Below are 16,954 nucleotides of genomic sequence, written 5' to 3'. Positions count from 1 at the left end.
TTGCACCATTCCGCCTGAAATGTGGGCCTAGTCTTATAGATTGGAGTTCATCCACAAAACATCAAACAATTGGAAGTTGAGAGGAAGGCTTTGTTGGCCACACAAAAAAGAAATCAGAGCACATTTCCTAGACCACAAAAGGAAAACATGCCCCACATTCTTCATCTTCCATGCTTTTTTGGCCTATTTCAGTTAAGATTTCTATTAGATTTCCTCTCCCACTCAATATTTTACTTCTTTTCCTTACATCAGACCAAAGACAATTAAATTTCACTTTTCCTTGTTAATTGGGTGACATTACATTTGCCTTGAGGATCATGGTAAAGACTCACAGTTAAGGCTGACTTTATGTTTATCTTTTCGCCTTTCTATCAAGGTTAGCATGATTCAGCCTATTAAAATAGTGGCATAGTCAGTATTTCAAAGAGATAAAGGCTGGAGACAAAAACACCAGACACATTAATGGCTCACTCATCTGCCTAATTATCACTGGGGACACTGATGTTGACATTCTGTTTGTTGATGTGCTCATCTTTAAATATGCAATTCGTGTCTATTACTCAACTTCGTCACAACCAGTTAAATTACTTATTCTAATTTACCCTCCTCATTAACAGAGCCTTTACATTTTGCACTGCACACATCAAGATGATCCGTTTTCTTCCAAGTTGGCACTCTGATTGAACCTGTACTTTGTGGATAGAGTTTAACAAGCTTGAAACTAAGTTAGCTTATGTTTTCACCTTTGATTTATACAGACATGTGTGGTCAGTTTGTTTAACGCTGCAATTGTATAAATCTAAGGAGAGAATTCAGGTTTTATTCTCTTTTTGGGATAATGCTGTAAATTCCACCACATAACATGCTCTAATGTCAGGTCATTCACCACAGTGAACCTGGAGTAAGGCTGGACTATTATGATACTATGAAGATATGGATGTTAATTGGTTACTCTCTCAATGTACTCTTTCAAACATCCCCCTCCCTCCACAGATCTATACAGAGTCTGTTATACAGAGAATAAATAGACTTTTATTAACATAGAAAGCCAAAAACTCACACTTGGAAAGACAGAGAAAGAGAAAAAGAGACCAATGACTGTACCTACAACAAAGAGATGGTTGGGAAGTGGAAGTGAAAACTAAATACATTAACAACTTTGTTGTGTACATCAGTCACTCGGCTCCCTCTACAAAACACACTGACACGGGGGCCTTTTATAAATCTACAGTATATTCTCCAGTGATGGAAGTTCATGAAAGTTTGGAAGTTTGAGCTGTGGAGTATTCCTCTTCCTGTCAAGCCTTTAACTGTTGTCTGTGTTGTCAGAGGTTCAAAAGTCACATCGCTCTTCATCTTCAGTGATCATTTATGTACAGTGAATTCCAAGAAGTTCAATGTTCCTGCTCATCTTTTTAAGGTACGTCAATATGGGTATTTTTACAGCAATACTTGACAATGTTTCTGCAGAAAATTATTAAAATTATTTAGCATGTATAGTGTCAGACCAGATGGTTAAGAGATGTACAATACAATATTCAACATGCTGTATTTGACAGCTGTGCATCTTGTTTAACTGGTCAACACCGCTTCCTTCCAGTCAGCACTGCATTTTGATACAATATACTAATTGTTCTCAATATTACTCTTTTCCAAACTACTCTTATTACATTACAGATTTGATAGTTTAAAATAAAACAGGCGAGATGAAGTGAAAAGTGATCCCAAATAAGCATTCCTACTCTGATATACCTGAAAAATAATGAAAAGGGCTCCACATTTGTGTAAAAGCAATACAGTTGTGTCTAGTGGTCAAAGTGAAAGCAAAAAAACAACAAAGTTCACAGTGAAACATCTCATTTTAGTAACTAACCTAACATTATTACAGAGATGGTACATCATCAGAAAAAGCTTCTTTATGAGAGTTCAGAGAGTGAACATTTGGAGTGTGTGTGACAGAGGCAGTATTTGTACATATGTGTGTGGATTTGCACATACAGGTCAACAATAATTAAGATGACTGAAATCAACCAGAGAAGATGCAGTGAAGTGGGCCTTTGTGTCATTGTAATGTGTAATGTATGAACATAGTTTTTAAATGAATAGTGCAGATAATACAATATTTTTACAATATTATACACAGTTTTCAATAAGGCAATAAGCATCATTATCTTCGCCTTATTGATATCTTACCAAATGTGAAAAAGAAAATTCAAACTGTGCCCTCCTCGACTGCTCCAGTGATTCCCAGCCTTCTGCCTTCTTCTCCTCTTCTAGATATGAACAATTTGTCACTGACATTAAGAATAAGTGGGACTATGAATCAGTGTGTTTTCAATTAATTTAGAATGTGATCATGTAAAATAATGATGTGTCTTTGTAATTACTTGTTCATCAATTGTTCTGATTTTGTCTCCTGACTGGTCTAATTTACTACATGATTCAGCAGTTTGGCAGAACCCCAAGGCTTTACTTTTTTTGCACCTAGTTTTCTTCTTTTCATAAAAATCTGTGTAACCCACCACTTCCTTTCATATAGGCTGTAGGTTGGGAACCACTTTCCTACTGCTCTTTACATTTTTTCCTTCCCCTTTCCACTTTCTCACTTCTTTATCTCTTATCGTTTTGCCCCTTCTTCTTTACTTCTCTCCTGCTGCTGCATCCAGCTATGTGAAGTCCTTGGAAACAGCCTCTATGAAGTTGGGTGCTGACATGAGGATGGTGAAGGTGCAAATTATGGAGAAGAGAGAGAAGGCCACCAGGCACAGCCGGTCTACCACCGCTGCTGCAAACTTCCACTCGCTGCAGATGGCCTCAGCCTCATCCTGGTCCCGGAACCGCTGGGCTATGTAGGTCACCTCCTCCAAGATGCGCTGGATCTCTGGTGGGGGGATACCAACTCCCATCCCACCTCCAACACCCATTCCCAGGCTTCCAATACCACTGCCAACTCCTCCAGGTGGCCCAGCCTCCTCACTGATGGAACCATGGGCACGTCCCCCTAGCGCTACTCCTGAGTCGCTAGAAGGTGGGCAGTGTGGACTATCTATGGGGTGGTAGCTGCCGAAGTAGAGGCTCATGGAACCATTGGAGGTGCCTGTGGGGCAAGGTGGGCAGGAAGTCTGGGAGAGCGGCGCGGTAAGGCTTGGAAGAGCACCCATCTCAATGGAGCTGGTGCTGGAGTGATGCTGGGAGGCGTGACGGTACTTGTAACCGGGGCGTTTGCGCTCATCACCAGGTTGTTTCATACGCAGAAACCAGGCACACCAGTTCAACAGAACCACTCGAACCTGAGAAAAGAGAGGCAGTGGCACACATACAATGTAACATAATCCTGCAAATTTGGGCATTTGTGCTAAATGTTATCAATGACAATAGTAATGATAATCTGACTAAATCAGTTTCAGTCACTTACCCACTTGGGCATCTTGCCTCCCTGAGGGTCATGATGGTGAAACTGTAGGACTATAACAGTCACCACCACAGACATTCCCACAATCATCATGGTGCTGGCAAAGTACTGAGCTGCCAAGTACACAGAAAACATCAACCTTAAAAACCCTAACTTACATATAAGGTAATGTATTTCTTTACTTTTTAGCCCCTCTTAAACTACCCCATGGTCATTTAATTAACATGTACTAACAGGTAAAACATTAAGCTTGAATTAATTCCAAAAAATAGGTTGATTTCACACTAACATGAAAGGAAAGTAAATGTGATCAATCTGTGTAATAAGTTACATTGCCAAGGGGCAAAGATGCACACTTGGACTAAAAACAGGGGAAACAAATCTATGCAAAATTTCTGACAAAACAGAGAATAGGGGTAAACAAACCAAAAAAGAGTAGGAGACAGAGAGATTAGTGCTGGTTCTGGAGGGATGTTTTCACCCACTTAAGGGAACAGTAAGAGAGTGCTGAACTGAACACTTTATTCTCTCCCTGCACACGCACACACATACACACAAGCACACAAACAACCTTATTTGTTTGGTCATGGAAAGAAAGATGGGAGGAGAAAGGGAGGGGGACTTAAGCAGAAGGAGAAGATCAAAAGAGAGGTGGAGCAGAAAATGATAAAACAATGAGATGGGAGGAGAGACGAGTGAAGAAATAAGAGCCATAACACTGAAAATGGTGTTGAAGGATGTGTTTACAAGAGGTGGAAGAAGATTGACGATAAATCACTAATCACTTTGTTTGGGAGGAGTGTCAAAAGAAGACTAAAGATATGATATAAAATAATCCAAAATATAATTGTGAGACATTCAGTCACAAACCTCAATGTTGTTCATGGCTGACTGACTAAATTAAAAATTATGATTAAACAGAATTAAAATGAACTAAGCCAAATTGTCTTGAAACACATTAGATAGGTCTAACTAAATTAACTACAATGAGTTGAACACACTTAGCTTATATGGTGATTAAGGGCTGATGATAAAAGACACATGTTCTCATTCAGGCAGCAGTGTTTCATATATTTACAGTTGAGTTCAAGCAGCCAAGATAACTCACATCCACATTCAGCCACTGTGTTGTAAAGGGGCATGAGTCATTTTAACAAGCCCTCTAAAAGTGTCACAGTTGGCCTTGTGTGTGGGAAATAAAGATAATAATAATCACTCTGTTGATGAAGCATCTATCAAGCTTTGCTCAGTGAGGGCACTTAGCTAAACACTACTTGGATCAATACACTTGTACTGTATATTAATACTATGTATGGCATGTTTCATTTTGTAAAACAGCAGTTATAATTCAAAGTATGTGTTGTGTGCTTGGAGTTTTAACACGCCTGCCTCTTCACTTGCTCCACAAAGCCTTTGAAGACTCTCTCTGACAACTTTAGTCCCAAAGGTTATTCATTCCCTCCTCTTTGTCTCTTTGCCTCTTCCCTTTATCCTTTATTTCTCCATCCTCCTTTTTTCCCCTTTCTTTCCTCCTCAGTAGAGAATCAGATGTTTCACAGCCTATTAATGGTGCTGACAGCTTTAGTTCTGGCCACCCAGTTTACTCCAGCCACTGTCCAGGGGCAGTGTGAATGATGTATAGATGCCCTCAAGCTACTCAAACCAAACCCCAGCTTAAACCGTAAGATGGGTTTTAAATCATTATTTTTTCAGGTGACCATATACTGTATAGTGTATTTAGAGGTCAGGCAACTGGCAACATTGAAAAAACTCAACAATAATGCATGTTTTATATTACTGGTGTTTACTGGAAGTGCAAGAAATACTCTCAGGGATAGTCAAGTTGTTACTGTGAACTGGCCAGTAATGTCTGTGTGTTGACAGACTGAATCAATATTATAGTCACTTTAGGCTGTTTGGCTGTTTTCTAAGAAACCCTTTTCCATCAATCGGTTAAGCCTTTCACAAGGAGTAACCATGCTTGAGCAGTAATACAGTGCCAAATATAGCTCTGGTGAGCTCTTGTTCAAAAATGAACACCTGTCTGGAAAATGACTTCCCTTCTTAAACTGGAATTATGCTTCTCCGAAGATACACTTAAACGTCTCTGTGAACCTTCACAGAGTAGGGTGTTATGAGTAATTGTAGGTCACAGAAACATGCAGAGGAGCCACACACACATCTTCTCAATAACGCATCACGCAGATTCAATTTCTGCTGGGAGGCAGGTCCAAAACTGAGATGAAAACAAACAAACATACTACATGCAAGTATAAAAGAAACAGTAACATAAACATCTCAGAGTGACCCCAGTGTACGTTTGCATATGTGCAGCCTGGAGAAGCATAGTTGCCGCTTCATACATGGTGTTTCTACATTCATACATTACAATATGCTACATGTAGACACACATACACAAAATTATAACCCACCGATGAGAGGAACAGAGTCGGACGTGGCCGGCATGATCTCTGCTACCAGAAGCATGAAGACAGTCAGTGAAAGCAGCACAGTGATACCTTGAGACAGAGATCAAGAGAGACAGAGCGAGAGAGAGCATAAGCATATACAAAATTATCTGATCAGGGTCACTGGTGTGTGAAATTATTCTTGTAATTACTTATGTATATAATCAGTTATGTTCTTATGACTACAGCCATTTGTCAGCTCTGACGTGTCCAAGATAGGTTACAGCTCCAGAAATCCCTCAAACACTTTGTAACTTGTGACTGCTCACCTATAGATGGCTATTCATCAAAACTCAGGCACTGATAGAATACCAAAATGAATTTAGTGGCAAGACTCTTATTTTAAAATTCAATTATTCCAAGGGGATTTGACATGCGTTTATTCATGGCTTGCTATATGATTCATAATGACAAGAATGCATTATGTTTATGTATTGGTTTATAGTTGTAAGAGTATTTGTATGAGCACCTTCAAACTGGTATATGAAAACCTTATTAGTCCGAGTTTTGATTTTGTTTTTTACTTTCCAAATGCACTGTAGGCCTACTTTAAAAAAATACAAAAACCTTCCTTCTATCTTTCTTTCATTAATCAATAACACATTTTAAAACTCATTTAAGTTGTCATTTCATCCAAAGAATATGTGTTCAGCATCCCCTCACCCAGAGAGATCTTTTCCCCAGAGTCAGCAGGGAGCAGGAAGACCAGCAGGGCCAAGCCAGAGATCAGAACACAGGGGATGAGCAGGTTGAGTCCATAATACAGGGTTCTGCGTCGCATAGTGACCGTGAACGTCACATCAGGGTAGGGCTCCTTGCAGCACTCGTAGTACAGCTCATTACGCTTGGCTGGAACACCTGAGAGACGAGTACACACATACAAGTAGTGCACCTATTCCTGTAATTACCAAATGTAATGATCCCATCTTTTCATGTATCCATTCATATAGATGGATGGAAAAAAGGATGAATGGAAAGATGGGTGAAATAATTCATGGACAACAGGAAATGCACCAATGACATGATCGACTGGAGTGGATCTGAGTGAATTTTGTTTTGCCTTTATTTTGATGAACTTTAAGTTCATACTAAAAGTAAAAAGCCAAACAAGAGGAAAACAAAAAAAAATTTAATAATTTTTGATTCGTCATAGTAGAACTCACCTTGAACTCCAACTCTGGGGATGTGGTGTGCTGCTCTCACATATGGTCTGGCTATTTGCCTGCCAATGTGTCAAACATTGCTATTGCATGCCATCTGCTCATGTCTGACACCCATTTCCAGCTAACCAACACCCACGGGGGTTCAGGCACTTGGATCTGCTGCTACTCTGTCCCAGCTGGAAACACCCCACTTGGGAGGTCTTCCAAAAAATGTCCCCTTTCCAGTTCATCCAGCTACAACCATCGAAATGATGTCCCACAATGAAGACTGAAATTTATATAACAGTAATTCTTTAATTTTGGCTAAATTTATTTGTGTAGACGTTAAAAGAGGGTCTCAGTCAGTTGTGCCATAATATTTCAGCTTATAATATTTAAAAACCATCAAAAATGTTGATTAAAGAAGGCAAGGGATTGTTGTGTATTGTTATACTCTTTTTTTCAAAGTTGTTTGTGCTCTTATTGAATTATACAATCACTATGGATTCTCAAGTACGTTCATCTACCCTGATAGTTATACTTGCAGTGAAAAACCCACTTACCGACAAGATCCCACTCGCCGTTGGATATGTAAGTGGATGTGTCCACATCCAGCATCTGGAGGTCCAGCAGCCAGCCGTTGTGTGTCCAGGAGCCAAACTTCAAGTCGCACTTCTGTACGTCAAAGGGGAACCAGCGCACATCGATGTAGCAGGTGCTCTTCAAGATGCCGGGGGGGATGTACTGGCAGTAACCTGACGCATTCACCAGTACATTGGTGTGGAAGGTGGCGTCGAAGCGCTCGTCCGCACTGGAGAGAGATTAACAGAGAGTAATGTGTGTGTGTTCAAACATTTAATCATCTGGCTGTGAGCTAAAGGTGTGTTTTGTTGAAATCTCTTTATTACCTTTTTAATTGTTTTTGACATCATGCTCGTGTACCACAAGCTGGCAATTACTTCAAAATGGGTTTTGTCAATTTGTTTGAATGTAGACTTTGATGGACGATGTCAGAAGAGGGTAATTTTTAATTTTTTCTTGTTTGCTCCAATCAACAATAGTCTGCACATTTGGTAAAGACAAATTAAGTATTATGAAAAGTAGATATTTGGTTTTTAGTGCATATCATATCTGTATGTTTGAGGTCATTTGTTTGAGTGAAAAAAGTATAACAGGCCTGAGAGTCTCTTTGCTGTTTCAAATTAACCTGCCACAGCAGTGAGCAGGCACTTGATGTATCTATCCAGCCACCTGTGGATCAACCAGCCTGCGGCTTCGGTCCTCTAACCCACATACAGACGTTTAAAACCCAAGTGAAATCCATGGTTAAGGAAAATTAATTATTTACTTCCATTGCTACGCCAAATAAGCAGTGACAGGAACCAAATCAGTGACATGAGAAAAAGTCACAGATGCCTCCTTCAAGGTTCCTCAGTTCACAACCTGCTACCATGGACAGGCTTTGTTTGTGCAAAGTTTATAATATTCAAAGTTTGAGATGCAATTGACTTGACTTGTCAGATTCTCAAACAGTGTTCATTTTGCCAATTAAAATTTGATGATGAGTATTCATTGACGACCTTTATTTTCATGACTAAATTGTAATGACAGCATAAATTAAAAAATATTGACAACAAAAGTTACAGCGAAATTTCTGTTCATTATGCCCTGACGAGTAAAGATGAGATGAAATAGCTGGCGGACAACCTAGATCACAGTAGCCATCTTAAAGCCTTGGTTGTTTTTCTTCACGTTTGCATCCCCCCGCATAAAACCGACACTCGCAACACCGACACATGCATGCGCACATGTACACACACACTTCGGCATATAACCAACACATGCATTTACGGACACTCTCTCTCTCTCTCACACACACACACACACAGACCATCCTAAACATCTTATTAATTTATGCATTTTCTTACTAATTTATGCAACTCGTCCAACCACATAATCGACCGCTTAACGGGAGAGGGGAAGAAGCAATTTAACTTTAATTAGTTTGTCTTTTTTGTACTGTTTTATGTACTTTCTATTTATGAAGTAGGGTTATTATAAATTGTGAAAACAAACACGTTTTGCACACAGTTAAATGCTTGTTTAATGGGTGTTTTGATGCCCTAATAACAAAAATTTAATCAAAATGGGCATACAGTTAAATTTGACGGCTTTTTGATGCCCTAATAAAAAATTAAATGGGGAAAAAGTACAAGTAGCTATGTGTTGTAGATATATGCAGAAAATAAATACGACATGAAGGAAATATGATTGTATTGCACTTTCTCTAACAAACTTTAGGCATTTGTTTTCATATGATATATGAAAAAAGTATGGTAACGGTAGATGACTGAACACGTACAGTAGTTTGAGGTATGCTTACTTCTAAACGGAATTTTTACAGCCAGGAGAAATGTCCTTCGGCAAAATCCATTATAGTATCATGAAACTGTCTGAGAAAATTATGACTAAACCATTAACTAAAATTAGACTACAATTAAAACTGTGTTCCACTGACTAAATCCTGACTAAAACAAAACCAAAAAGGACTGAAATGTGACTTTAACCAAGTACAATTTTCAGTAAGCGACTATGACTAAAACTAAATTAAAATTTCTTGTCAAAATTAACATTGCTCTCAAAAAACCTCAAAAGTCAATAAGTAACTTGAAGAATTTGTTGAACGTAGTAGAAACTGTATGTACTGAAATTCTGGGGACACAAAGTACACTTACAGTTAAAAAGAAATGCTCAAGACATCTAACCCTAGATCTACTTCAGCTCTGGCACTCCAGCTGAACTCTAATTAAGTATTAAAGAGTCGCTCCTCTGGTGTTGGTGAGAGTGTGAACTCTTAAATAAAGTGCCAGAGGCAATGTGTGAACTTTGAGAGAATTTAGGCAGTACCTTCTGTTTTGTTTCTGTGTATAGTATATAGCCAACAATCTCATACAAATAGATTCTACACTGTAGCAACTAGCTCTGTCCTTTTCTTTATCACTAATTTTTATTTCTTCCCTGTTGTTACACCCTTAGGGACACCATGCAGGAAGCCGAAGAGAAGAGCTGATTTATATTCAACATTAACCAGTGATTATTTTGAAACTTCAGAAAAATATAGAAAATACAATTTGTTGTTGTGCTATATGTGTTTTGGATTAACCTTTTCCCCTCAAAGAGAAACTAATGTTATTTAATTGAATGTCAAAATTTATCTGGATTTACATGCCCCCATTTACAGTTACATAACACTTGTTTTAAATCTGTTTTCATCAGCCAGACAACAGGCACAACACTTTGTCAGTTGTTTTTCTAAGGAGACAGTTTACCCCCAGGAGTGATAGCAGATTTTTCACTTGTTGACAGTCTGCATGGAGGTAACTGAATAAAAACCTCCACAGGACAGTCATATACAACATCATGCAACATTTAGGGAACAGGAGCATTTTTAAAGCCCCCAACTAATTTCAGTTTTCTGAATTAAATTTCATCAGCTAAAGCCAAGTTTTGCATTTTGAAAAATGTACAACATTTTGGTCTAGAAAGCAAAAAGAGGAAAAACTTATCATGGAAAATACCGAAAAAACTGCAAAACATGGTCCAAAGTTTAGGGCTACGGGAAATAATTATTTTGGATGCTATAAATATCACATGAAATTAAAAATGATAAACAACACATTCACAGATTTGTACTTGTAATTTGATCCAGTATGTTCACATTTAAGTTGCAGTTAAGTTAAGTAGTATCCCCCCAGGTTGCTGTGGGTGATAAATGTGGTATTCTTAAAGCATGTTCTGACTGAGAAAACTAGTAGTTTTTCATCAGAAAATAATTGAGTGCAGAGGCAAAAGCAGTAGGAAATGTTGCTGAAATGCAACCCCACACAACACCACATCAAGAAAAAAGGAAATTGATACTGTAGAAAACTCAATAATCAGGCAGGGAAATGACTGACTGAGGACAAAATCCCCCCTCTACAGGCTCCTGTCAGTTTTTAGTAGTGGGAAAGAATAATAAATATTAGTAGTATAGTAGCATGGAGATTTTATTCATTCTATGCAATGCCCCTGAAATGCACACTCACACACATTCCTATCAGCCAAGTGCAGCGTTTGTCATTAAAGACCATACAAAAACCCAGTGGAGAGTTTTTCACTATCCACACCAACTTGGATGTACATTGTCAGCTGTACATACATACAGTCTAAAGGCGCACACAATACATCTATACATCCACTCACAAATCAGCACACTCAATTCAGTCCCCAGCAAAAGAGATAACGCCAGTTTGTCAGAAACATCCTAGAGCTTCTTTCAAAGCCTTGAGAAAAGAACATGGCCTACATCTTAAGAGAATTTGTAGGTGGACCCATTTTATTTGTCCCTGCCTTCCCTGAGATTGAGTGATTTACCTTTTCAGTGGGGTTAAGTGTTGTAATTTATTTCTTCTGTGTGTGTTGTTATCAGCTGTGGCTCTGGGTACCGGGGGAAGGGATGTGTGGGTTTGCCAAGGCGGAGTCATGCGATGAATTATTCAAGCTTGGGCCTTACTTTATCTGACGGTGTGCGCTTTCCTGCAATCAGCGCTTACACACATCAAAGCAGAGTGTGTGTGCGTTTGTGTGTGCGTGTGTGTGTGTGTGTGTGTGTGTGTGTGTGTGTGTGTGTGTGTGTGTGTGTGTGTGTGTGTGTTTTGAATTTCGAGTACATACTGTACAATATATGCACATGTGCAGAGCAGTAAGTAGAGATGTGCAGTACCACACAACTTTTTTTTCATTAGGTCATGCACACAGAGACAGTGGAACGCATTCCCTGTTTTAAAATGTGAAATGTGCCAGAAGAGTGAGACGAGTTGTTTTCCACAACTTTATTTAGCTTTCTTCAAGATAGAGATGGACTGAAAGCAAATGCAATTATCTCGTCAGGACATTAGAATATTTTTTTATATTCCTGTTAAGACAAAATACTGTAATATTTTGAGACAAAATACTTTGAAATAATGATCTTTTTCTGCAATGTTCACATTTTAATTATTAAAAATACATACATTTGTGACAAGTTGTGTGTGTTGTGTGACAAGCGATAGCCCTGGGAGAATGGAAAGTGGTCATATTTGCACAATGCACCCTCACACACACACACACTAAAGACGGAGTACTGTGGACATGTGAGAGCTGGGTATGGGGGAGACCGACCAACAATGACAATGGTGGCAGTGACAGGTTCCTGCACCATGGGACATGAGTCACCAGGCTTTCATCTCACTCACTCAACACCTGCTGATGTCCTCACACAGATACACACGCACACAGATTTACTAATGACAAAAAGAAGGAAGTCCTAACATAAAGAAGTGTATCTACGATAGACAGAAAGCCATGCAGGGTGGAATAAATTATCATGTACAATTAAAAATATGTTAAATCTTTAAAATGAAGTCTTTAAGCAAGAATACATAATATAATAATATCATGTGCCTTAAATGTTGTGATTTGATTTTTATACCTCAGGCTTCTCAGGCTAAAAGAGCAACAAGGACCACAGAGTACATTTTTGCCCTTAGCTATGATATTATTTCATTGTAAACATTTATTTTAACTTTTCCACATCAAGACAGATAAGAAGAAAAGAGCGCTCCTCCGCTAAACAAGAATATAAGGCTTATCGCTCATGGGGAGAAAGCTAACACCTTCCCTGAAGCTGTTAGCGACTCACAGTTAGAGCTACACAGGTCAGTGCCTCCTTACCTATCCATCCATGTGTGTTATGTCATATCCCAGGAATGAAGCATTCAACTAAACAGCCTCAGGGGGTCTTGACATCAGGCATTCTGTTTGACAGCCTTAAGGCTCTGTGGTTAACTAGATGGGCAAGGAAGCTGCAGGCAAGAAGTACAGTATATTTCCATTTTACAGTGGGATATATTTATAACTAGGAAATACAGGCAGAGCGCAAATACACATAATGAGCCATGCGGAATAGATTACTTAAAACATCTTCATCTTCAAATCAGCAAGTAAGTAAGGAAAGATGGAACAGGAGGACTGGAATGATTTTGTTAGGATAATGATATGTTATATAATTGTTCTAAGTGTAAATTCTTTTTTTTTAATCTTGTGAGAAACTCCAGCAAATAGGCAAATGGTAATGTCACTAATTAAACTTGAGCTTGAACCTGATATTGATAAAATTCTAAAAACATGTTTATAATGGAAACTCCCATATTGTTGATAAGAAGAATAACAATTGTGAACAGGAACTCCATTGTGTCTTTATGTTCTATTTTCTAAATATAAATCTTGTTATTATCATGCTTTTCAGTGTTTTTAATGTTAAGCCCCTTTGGGGCTGCAAATAACAATTATTTTCATTATCCATTAAGTTATTACTTTCTTGATTAATCAATAAGTCGTTTGGTCCATAAAACTCTAGAAAAATGGTGAAAAATGACAATCACAAGGTCCAAGATGCAATCTAAAATGTCTTGTTTTTTTCCCGACCAATAGTCCACAACCCAAATATATTCAGTTTATTATTGTAGAAGACAAAAGACACCATCGACTAATTAGTTAATCGACTAATCATTGCAGCTCTAATTTACTTACTTAATTAGGCTCCTGGGTGCTAACCTTCTCAGGTAAAAGTGATATTCATAGGACAGTACTGGACTTGATACCCTCAAACTGTACTCTTTTAACACTTTGTATACACATATGCACACACATGCAAATAATGACTGGTTCAGCTTATATTTTAAACAAATCTTAAGTATAACATCATTTACTGTAGAGATTTACAGAAAAATGTTTTTACTATCACATTCATGTTCACTGGGTCTTTTATAAAACACATATTCCAAAAGAAAATGTGCTTTGAATACATACATACATACACATCAATAAAAAAGATGTGTCTGCCTTCTATGAAATGTATGTTATATCATGGAAATTATGCTTCTGCTCCATATTTTCTTTTTCTTTTGTTTGTTCATTTAAGTAATTACAGAAAAGTCATTGAATCAGTCCATCTGTCCAGTCATTCAACCATCCATCCATCTAAATACAAAAAAAAATCCCCCAAACTACCCATTTATTTGATTATTTCCCCTTCCATCTTTATGGCCTGTCACAATGCTCTGTCTGTGTTGTGCATCCACCTTCCCTGCTGCCAGCATTAGGATTCTGTCTGTGGTTTACCTGAGTTGGACGTCCTTCATGTGCCTCATCGATCCTCAGTCAAGTGAGACCATTGACTTTTACCTCTAATCAGAGAGGGGGTCAATGGCTTATATATCTGTTTTATATCTGTCTATTCCTTATGCAAACACAATCCCACATGCACCACTTCATGCACAAGAACAAGCTTAAACAAAACAGTCATGCGAACACATGCATGCACAAACCCTCGTGGCTTATCAGCCGTTATGACAAACGAGATGGAGCCAAACAACCAACATGAAAGTTTACAGTTCTCATGAAAGAAGTGGAGCAGCTTCAGTATAAACATGTTACTCTGTTTCAGTAGAGGCCAAGTGCACAACATTTTGAGACTTGATGTATTCAGTTCTTTGGATTTTCTTGTGTGTCCTGCCCCATGTTTGCAATAAATTCAATAACAAAGGGGGTGATAGCCAGAAGATTGGAATGGGAGGATAATCTCATATCACCAGAGGGTTTACTTTTCAAGAGTCAAGTAAAAAATAGCCAATTAGTCTGAGCCATGCTAATAACACCTTGACATACAGTTAAAAGCCTTTTGATCTGAATTGGAAGATGGCTGCTGTCAATCACCGTATGAAACCATTGCAAATATGGTGAATAAGAAAATATTCTCCTCAGGCAGTATGCCCGGATATGGTCTGGATGGTAAATCCATGACTCACAATATGTATTATCCATGCGTGAAACATCATTGTGACTCAGTGAGAGTGCGATGATCTGAAAATATGAAAAGCAATATGAGAGTGATATGAGAGATTTCACACTGGGATAATATGAGTTGAATGACTCATCACAGACAATATCAGATTTTTTCTATTCTTTTCATTGAACACGCTCCATGTTGAGATGGTATCTGACATCCTAAACATCATTAACTTCATATTAAAACAATAGAAACCTATGAATGGATTTATGGCGAGCTCTCACCTGAGCAGCATTGTATTAAGTCTGAATGTATCCGCTATTCAACACAAAAAGAGTGTAGCACCGTGTTATTGGCTGTGCACTGGTGGCCCACTGAGTAATGGCGTGTGTTCTACCATTATTGCCTGTAATGGTGTGACAGAGTATATGTGTGTGTATGCAGTGTGCTGGTGAAGTGTGTACTGCCTGCACACATGTGCTTTTGTGCATCCCTGAGCTGGATTGCATCACATACTAAACTTGTGTGCATGTGTGTGCATAGATATTTACTGTGCACTAGTGGATGTGGTGGAGAAGAGGAGCTTAGAGGTGAGTGGTGTCATTAATTTGGTGTGTGTGTGTGTGTGTGTTTCCAGCAGCGATCCATATTATTGCTGGAATTGCTATAAATTTTCATCTCTCCTCAGGGTGCATGTAAACCTTCTGGCTCGACTGTTAACTGAATCTTCCCCTCCAGCTTCACATTATTGTTCATATCCGCCAACTTCAACAAGGTTACCAACAGCCTGAGGGAGAAAACTAGCAACATCAACACAGATTTTTTTTTTTCAATTAACCATACTGAAATAGAAATGGCCGATCTCATCAAGTTGTTGTGAATGTATTTTTTGGTTTTCAATCCTGTGTCCTAAAAAATAAATACAACTTATTTACATTAGCAAATAGAAAACGTAATGCTATTAATTTAACATACTGAGAAAATGCACGTTGAACCTATTCCTGTCCATCATTTTGGTTCAGACTTAAATATCTCAACAACTGTTGGACAGATTATTGGGAAATTTGGCAACAGATCAAAATTTTCACCTCTAAAGTGAAATATCTCAACATTTACTAGATGAATTGGTTACCCACAGGATGAACCCACAGGATAACCGTAAAATCTAGCGCCATCCTCAGGTCAAAACTCTGATTTTTCCTGTCCTGGTTTATGACCAAATACCTACAAGACATAAATGCTGTACCTGCTAAACATCAGCATGATCCATTAGCATTGTCATTGTGAGTATGTTAGACTGCTAACATTAGCAAAAAAACAAAGCATCGATGTGCCTAATTACAGGCTTGACTCCATTTGTGTCCATTTGTTTGGGTTCGCAGGCAGGGAAATGGAGGAAAGTTGGCCGGGTCTGGGATTAAAGTTCACAGCATTACATCACACAACTGGGTCCTCACCACTGCACACCCCTGCACTATAATGCTGCACTGGCATTTTTGGTCTGAACATGTACAATATTTAACCAAAAGCAAAAGAACTTTCCTTTCCTTAACGTAGCCTTAGCTTTAGAAGCCTAAACCTAAACAACAAAGTTCGGTGCTTTGTACACTTTCCTGAAAAAAATTACATATTTCCATTGAACATAATCCAAGCATATTTGGCAAAGCAAATTAGAAATATCTTAAGGCATTTTTAGAAGACAGAGTTTTTGTTTTCATGTGTGCACAGATTTTGAGCAGGCAGCCAAGTAACACACAGAGAGGAGAGTCAGGAAACTAGCGAGACATAAAAGGAGGAGAGTAACATGCTGACACCTTGACAGAGACAGGTAGATGGGATGATTTATAGAGAGGAGCGCTGAAGGCTGGGAACGATAAAATATGAAGGGAAAGAGTTGATTGAATAGAGTGAATTATGGTGAGACAGTGAGTTATGAAAGAGAGACGGAGGGAGCCACAAATGGAATGAGAGAAGAGGAGAGGAGAGATGGTAAGGCAGGATGGATGATGAAGGGAGAGAGGGAGGAAGGGAGGGAGGCAGAGGGTAAAAGGCAGAGATGGGGAAA

General features: G+C 38.6%; 1 protein-coding gene across 1 annotated transcript in view; it reads right to left on the bottom strand.

Moving 5' to 3' along the window:
• Positions 1–1,009: 1,009 nt before the first annotated feature.
• Positions 1,010–16,954, bottom strand: part of LOC137189498 (neuronal acetylcholine receptor subunit alpha-7-like) — a 38,599-nt gene continuing 22,654 nt past the window's right edge. Inside the window, exons 5-9 of the mRNA XM_067599400.1 lie at positions 7,586–7,833; positions 6,544–6,738; positions 5,845–5,931; positions 3,416–3,525; positions 1,010–3,290 (exon numbers count right to left, since the gene is read on the bottom strand). Coding sequence (XP_067455501.1) covers positions 2,667–3,290; positions 3,416–3,525; positions 5,845–5,931; positions 6,544–6,738; positions 7,586–7,833 — 1,264 coding nt within the window. The 3' untranslated portion in view covers positions 1,010–2,666. The remainder of the gene's footprint in view (positions 3,291–3,415; positions 3,526–5,844; positions 5,932–6,543; positions 6,739–7,585; positions 7,834–16,954) is intronic.

This window comes from Thunnus thynnus, chromosome 9 (genome assembly GCF_963924715.1).
Source record: "Thunnus thynnus chromosome 9, fThuThy2.1, whole genome shotgun sequence".
NCBI classification, from domain to species: Eukaryota; Metazoa; Chordata; class Actinopteri; order Scombriformes; family Scombridae; genus Thunnus; species Thunnus thynnus.
Note: the sequence above shows the minus strand (reverse complement) of the source record. Positions and strands in the feature narration are given on the sequence as shown.